Source organism: Trypanosoma conorhini, assembly GCF_003719485.1.
Source record: "Trypanosoma conorhini strain 025E chromosome Unknown Tco_14.4_contig_00884, whole genome shotgun sequence".
Lineage (NCBI taxonomy): Eukaryota > Euglenozoa > Kinetoplastea > Trypanosomatida > Trypanosomatidae > Trypanosoma > Trypanosoma conorhini.
Genome location: NW_021704975.1, coordinates 1 through 5,842, shown reverse-complemented (window position 1 = coordinate 5,842; position 5,842 = coordinate 1). Strand labels below are relative to the sequence as shown.

Sequence of the window (5,842 nt, the reverse complement as noted above, 5' to 3'; positions counted from 1 at the left end):
AAAGGAACAGGCGGCAGCAGGAGCGGCGGCGACACGAAAGAAGACCCGAGGCATTCCGCCGCCCCGTGGCTAACGAGGATACAAACACACACACGCACAGCAACGCGCTGCCCCCACCCACCCATGGCCGCTGCCGTTGCTCGCTTCTTTTTGTTCTTGTCGCTGTGTTTGTTGTGGTTGTTGTTGTTTTCTACGCAACCCAGGGAAACAACCACAACCAAACCCAAAGAAACAAAGGAAAAACAAAAATGGAAGCGGCCTCCCCCTCCCCAGTTTTGTTTCCTGCCTTTTGTTGGGTGCCTACCGAGACCCTCCAGCCCGGGCGCAGCCACACTGCCGGCATCTGCACTCCCCGCGCACGCGGCGGCGCGTCAGCGCTTGTGGTGCATCTTCTGCAGGTAGGCGTCCGCAAAGCCGTCGTCGCGCGGTTCGCCGAGGCCCAACTCCTTCGCCCGCCAGCGTTCCCGCTCGATGTCCTCCTCAATGGACGTGTGCCGCCGCTGCCGCTCGCTCTCCTCCGAGTAGTACACCGCGGCGTAGATGGAGGCGGCAGCGAGGAGGCTGCCGAAGAACACCTGCTTGTCGCGCAGCCGCCTCCACCCGATCCACGACTGACCGGCCTGCTCCCCGCAGAACAGACGGGCGTATGAGTTCATCAGCCGCTTCTGTTTTTTTTTACTATTCCTTTTCTTGTTGTGTTCTTTTCTTTTCCTTTTTCTTTTTGCCTTTTTTCGCCCTCTACCTCTCCTCCCGCGCTCCCCTTTTGTCCTCCGTGGCTTCGTCCCCACCACCCTCCACCAGCGCCCGCCTTCCGTCGGAGAAGCGGGAAGAAAGCGGCATGCACGCGTGCGCGTTGTGTCGCCGTGGCCGTCGCATCGCCTGGGGCAGCGGCAGCGGCGGCGGCGGCGGCGCAATGGAAGGCGCCCCGCATTTAACAAACACCGTCAGCCCCCTGCAACGCACATACATACAGACACACACAGGCCAACACACATTTATGAATATCACAAGAGAAAGCTTTACATCACTTCACCTTCTTTGTTCCAATTTTTTTTGGTGCCTCGCTGCACGCAGCGGCAGAAGGGAAAGAGAAAGAGGGTGGTGGTGGTGGAACGAGACGCGCATGTCGCCCGCCCGCAACAACGCTGCTTGCACGCGTTCCTGCACACGCACGCGGAGGCAAAAACGAGGAGGGGGCTTCACACCACACGTTTGCCCGTGTGAAGCGGCCCCTCCAGCCCGCGCGGGAAATCGTAGTGGTCGAACATAACATCCGAGTGCTGCGCCCGCCTTGCGGCGTCGATGCGGCGCTGGACACACGGCTTGAGGTCGCCGTCGGCGGTTGCCATCCAGCCTAGCAGCGTCTCAGGGAAGCGGGCCCAGTCCGTCACGGGGAGGTCGTCCTCGCGCGTCCGCGGCGCACGTCGCTCCGCCATCCACTCCGCAAGGGCATCGGGCACATTCACGTCGACGCCGTAGTGCAGGTGGCGACGGTCCTGCGGCGACGGCGGCTGATGCAGCGGGGGCATCACCGTCGTTCGCGCCGTCCGGGTCGTGGCGGCGTCGCAGTGGCTCTCCGTCGGCCCCCCCTTCGACGGCGCGGCGTCGCCCGCGGTGCTCGTCGCAGCCCGCGGCACTTGCAGGGGGTCGTTAATCGACGACGACGACGACGACGACGACGACGGCAGCGGCGCATCGGGGGCGCCGGCGCGGGCTGGGAGCGTCGCTGCCGGCGGAGGTGGGTCCGACAAGACGCCCGTGGCGGACTCCCGCAGCAGGGCGCGGTAGTCGAGTGCCAGCTGGGCGTACCTCCGCTGCACCCCACGCGCCTCCCGCCGCCGTGCGTCGACGTCCGTCTCTCTCCGGCTGGGCGCGGGGTAGCGGATGGTGCAGGCCCGCAGCTGCTGCAGGGGGTCGTACCGCGCCTCGTCCACGAGGTCGCGGTAGACAGCGTGGGGGCCGCCAAGGCGATCGCTGCGGTTGCACTCCTCGAGGAACGCGGCCATCATTTGCTGCCGCAGCTGCGCCCGCCGCCGCTCCCCGCACACGTCCTCCAGCTGGGCGTCAATGAACTCCTGCACCGGCCTTATCACCTCCGCCTCCCAGGCGCGTTGCCGGTTCTCCACAGCGCGCCGCGCGTGCGTGCCGTCACGGAACTCCTGCCACGCACAAAGAGCGGTGAGCTCCTTGTGGTTCTGCATGAATGCGTTGAGCCGGCGCGTGAATTCCGCATGCTCCTGCTCCTGCGTGTCCTCGCGGGCCTGTCGCTGGCGCCGCGCCTCCGCAGCCGCCGTGTCCCGCGCTGCCTGCAGCCGCGCCTCCTCTAACCGCATCTGCTCCTGCAGCTGCCACTCCTCTGCCTCGTGTTGGCGACGGGCCGCAAGACGCTCGCGCTCGCGCTCGCGCTCCACCACGCGGCTCCAGTCCGCGGCATTCATGAGGTCAGTGTACAACGCCGCATCGTGCACGCGGATCCGCTGCAACGGCGCCGTCGCGTCTTCCGCCATTCAATAAATAAACGCAACCAGGCGTGTAGAACGTGTATGGCCCCTGCAGTATATATGTATATATATTTACGTGCGCCTGCGTGTGCTGTGGGTGCCCCACGCCGCTCTCAACGTGCCGCCCAGCGAACCCCCTCCAAAGCTGCACACGAGCACATCATATAAAAAAAAATGGTGTGGGATGGACAAAGACACGCACACGGAGAGAAGGAGAGAGAAAGCAGCAAAGAGAAAAAGATAGTCGAGTGCGAGGTTTCAAACGATGCAGAAGGAACGCACACGCACGCAGTGGCAACGCGTGGGGAAGAGGGAAGAGGCAAAGAAGCAGAGAGGCAAGAAAAAAAAAAGTAGATAAAACAAACAAACAAGAAGACAACGTACAGGTGAATACAGTCATAAATGTGACGCGAGAGAAGGGGAGAAGGGAACCAAGAGACACGCGCACCTGAACCCTTGCAATGGGCAGACAGCCACGACCCATTCTGCGCATCTCGCCCTGTGATGACTGATAGTACTCCGTGCTTGATAACACGGAGATAGTATGAAGAGTGGGAGAAGACGCACGCACACACACACACACACTACGTACATGATACGCAGACATCAGGTACTTTTTTTGCATGCCGCAGAGGCATGCATGCGGGGGGTGCGCATACACATTTGCATGGAAGCTGCTCCACAGGCGCAGTACCCCGTCCTCGTACACCCACAGAAGCGACGTTCTAAAAATACTCCAATAACTCTACAAACAGAAAAGCAGAAAAGAGGGTGGGGACTTGAAGAAAGAAACAAAACAGATGAAAAAAGGCCAGCGAAGGACCAGCTATTTTTCCCGCCATTTACCATCCCACCCACCCCCGTCCTTCGCTTTACCCTTCCCCACTTTTCCCGCTCTCGCTCAGGCAATCTATTCTACGCACCTCACCACCCAAGGAATAAAAGATACAAGAGGGGAAAGATATAAGTTTAAATACATATATACATACATGTATATATACACACGTAGACAGGCTGTATACATCCACACATGCGTATATCTACAGAAATGTGCAATAACTGTTGCAGTTGGCACGCATGCATGGACGCATATCAACCACCCAAAGGACTCACTTTCGGTGAACTCTAAAAGCACCACAGGCAGACACATGGAATTTCATTCGTTCTTGCTTTTTTTTCTTATTTTCTTACTTCCTCCGCCGCGTGGAGGTTGGCTTCTTTGCGCGCCCACTGCTCTTGCTGCGGCTGCCTTGCTTCGTCTTGTTAGTTTTATTCGGTTGCTTTCGCTGCTGCGGCCGCTTCTTGGACGCCGCGGCCCTCCTTTTCGGTGCGGCAGGGCGAGTTGTCCCCTTCCGCTTCGGCTGCGCCTTCTTCGTGCTGGCGCGGCCCTTCTGCGGGGCGGTCCTCCGCTGCGTGCGGGCGCGCGGCTTCGCCGGCTTCCTCGCGGAAGCCTTTGTATTTTTCGCCGGGCTTCGTTCTTTTGGCGCCGTCCCCTTCGTGCCGCCGCTGCCACTCTTCTTCGTCGCGCCCGTCCGCCTTCCACGCGGCTGCCGGGCGTCCTTCGCGAGGCCCCCGTCGGTGGGGGCGGCCGGCTGCGCCTCCCCTGCGGGGTTCGTCCCGGCGCCGCCGGCCCCGCCCCACGTCTGCGGCTCCATGCCGGGCGGCAGCGGCGGCAGCGGCGGCGTCGCGTTGTCGCCGCCCACGTCCGCGGCCGCGTCCTCGCCGTTTGCCGGCGGCGTGCCGGGCAGCTGCTGGCCGTCGTCGTTGGGCGCCTCGCCCTCGTCGTTGCCGCCCTCCTCCGCCTCCTCGAGGGTGGCGCCATGGCCCTTCTCCCGCCTGCTCGGCCGGCCGTGCGGCGCCACGCCGCAGCTCTCCCCCGCGCCCGCCTGGTCGTGCGGCAGCAGCGCCCCCGGCTTCTCACACACGTCCGTGACGGCGGTATGCGGACTGCTGCCGCCGTTGTCAGACCCGGCAGCTGCCTGGCAGCCACGCCGCCTCTTTGCGGGCGCACGCGTGATGACACGACGCACAAGGCGTGCTACCTGCCCCTCCCGCACCCTCAGGCCGTCGCGCAGAGACCGCAGCTCGTCCTCGCACCGGTGCCGCATCCGCGCCAACTCCCGCTCCGCTTCCAAGCGCCCCAGCGATGCCCGCAACAAGGCCTCCTCATCCCGCCAAATATGCACACGGGGGTCGCCCACCAGCGGCAGTGTGTCGCCACCGCCACCGCCACCTCCTCCTCCACTCACGACAGCGGCAGGGAGTCGGCCCGCAGGCTCCGCCGCAGGATGACCACCTCCCATCGCCGTAGTGTTGGCACCGGTCGCGGCGGCGAGCACAGCCGATGGGCTGGACGTGGCCGCTGGTGCGTAGGCTGCTGCGAGGGGCACGTAGGCGGCGCGGAGCACAGCCGTCTGTCGGGCCAGTGCACTGAACATGACTGGCTCCCCTCCCGAAATGAACCACACGAATGAAACTCGGAAGCAGAGGCAGCTGATTTGTTTTTTTTTTACCCTTTTCCCTCCACCCCCTTCAAGTAACCACGAGGGGGAAGAAGCTGTGAGGGCTCCGCTGCCTTGGCCTGGCGATCAATAATCTTGAGCCTCGACGCGTACGGCGATTGCGCTGGCCCTGGGCGAGCAGGAAGGGGGGAAAAAAAAGCACACACACACACGCACACGCCGACACCAACGCCGACAAAAAAAAAACTACCGTTCAAAAAATCCTGCGAGTGAAAGGGCGCAAAGACCGTGAGCACCTCTCGTTTCTTCGCTCACCGTGCGCGCGGGCGCGTGGGCAGGGGCAGACAGACATAAAAAAAAAACAAAGGAGAGAAATACACCCGCACAGGCAGGGAGAGAAGTAGCAGCCGCACTCCCACACTGCACGCGGACTGGCGGACCGGCCGCCAAACTCTTTGCGTAGGGGGAGGGGGAGGGGGGAGGGAGTAAATGGCTCCACTGCATCACTCCAACGGTGCACGGAAGCGGCATTTTGTCCCGTGCACGTCCGCCTCACTGCTTCCACCGCCACCCTCTCCCGCATCCCTGCGCCCACGCACACGCGCCCGACACCTCGGGCACTGCGGAGTGGGATGTGGGGGGTTGGGGGGAGCTGGAAAAAGGCGACAGAATACAGCAGAAAAGACAGAGTAAGACACACACACACACACAGAGAGAGAGAGAGACGGAATAAATAAAAAAAAAGCGACCAAAGAAAAAAAAAAAAAGTAAAAAACTACCTAACCTACAAGACAATACCTAACAAAAAAAAAAAAGGTTTACGTTTTAGGAATAGACAAGTATATATATATATACATACATACATACATATATACATAT

General features: G+C 61.5%; 3 protein-coding genes across 3 annotated transcripts, besides 10 other annotated features; 1 reads left to right on the top strand and 2 right to left on the bottom strand.

Annotated features, from left to right (window-relative positions):
• Window positions 1-144: 144 nt before the first annotated feature.
• Window positions 145-188: a microsatellite.
• A 60-nt stretch (window positions 189-248) lies between these two features.
• On the top strand, window positions 249-650 carry Tco025E_08817 (uncharacterized protein; the record flags this gene model as incomplete). Its single annotated transcript, XM_029375656.1, has 1 exon — window positions 249-650. One exon carries the CDS (start codon window positions 249-251, stop codon window positions 648-650), a length of 402 nt encoding a protein of 133 aa, XP_029224238.1.
• A 13-nt stretch (window positions 651-663) lies between these two features.
• Window positions 664-732: a sequence feature (A-rich).
• A 151-nt stretch (window positions 733-883) lies between these two features.
• Window positions 884-911: a microsatellite.
• Window positions 912-957: 46 nt separating this feature from the next.
• Window positions 958-994: a microsatellite.
• A 205-nt stretch (window positions 995-1,199) lies between these two features.
• Tco025E_08816 (uncharacterized protein) lies at window positions 1,200-2,507 on the bottom strand (the record flags this gene model as incomplete). Its single annotated transcript, XM_029375655.1, has 1 exon — window positions 1,200-2,507. The coding sequence occupies one exon, from the start codon at window positions 2,505-2,507 to the stop codon at window positions 1,200-1,202; it is 1,308 nt and encodes a 435-aa protein (XP_029224237.1).
• A 555-nt stretch (window positions 2,508-3,062) lies between these two features.
• Window positions 3,063-3,086: a microsatellite.
• A 385-nt stretch (window positions 3,087-3,471) lies between these two features.
• Window positions 3,472-3,541: a microsatellite.
• Window positions 3,542-3,688: 147 nt separating this feature from the next.
• On the bottom strand, window positions 3,689-4,939 carry Tco025E_08815 (uncharacterized protein; the record flags this gene model as incomplete). Its single annotated transcript, XM_029375654.1, has 1 exon — window positions 3,689-4,939. The coding sequence occupies one exon, from the start codon at window positions 4,937-4,939 to the stop codon at window positions 3,689-3,691; it is 1,251 nt and encodes a 416-aa protein (XP_029224236.1).
• Window positions 4,940-5,162: 223 nt separating this feature from the next.
• Window positions 5,163-5,189: a microsatellite.
• A 438-nt stretch (window positions 5,190-5,627) lies between these two features.
• Window positions 5,628-5,688: a microsatellite.
• A 3-nt stretch (window positions 5,689-5,691) lies between these two features.
• Window positions 5,692-5,738: a microsatellite.
• A 65-nt stretch (window positions 5,739-5,803) lies between these two features.
• Window positions 5,804-5,842: a microsatellite.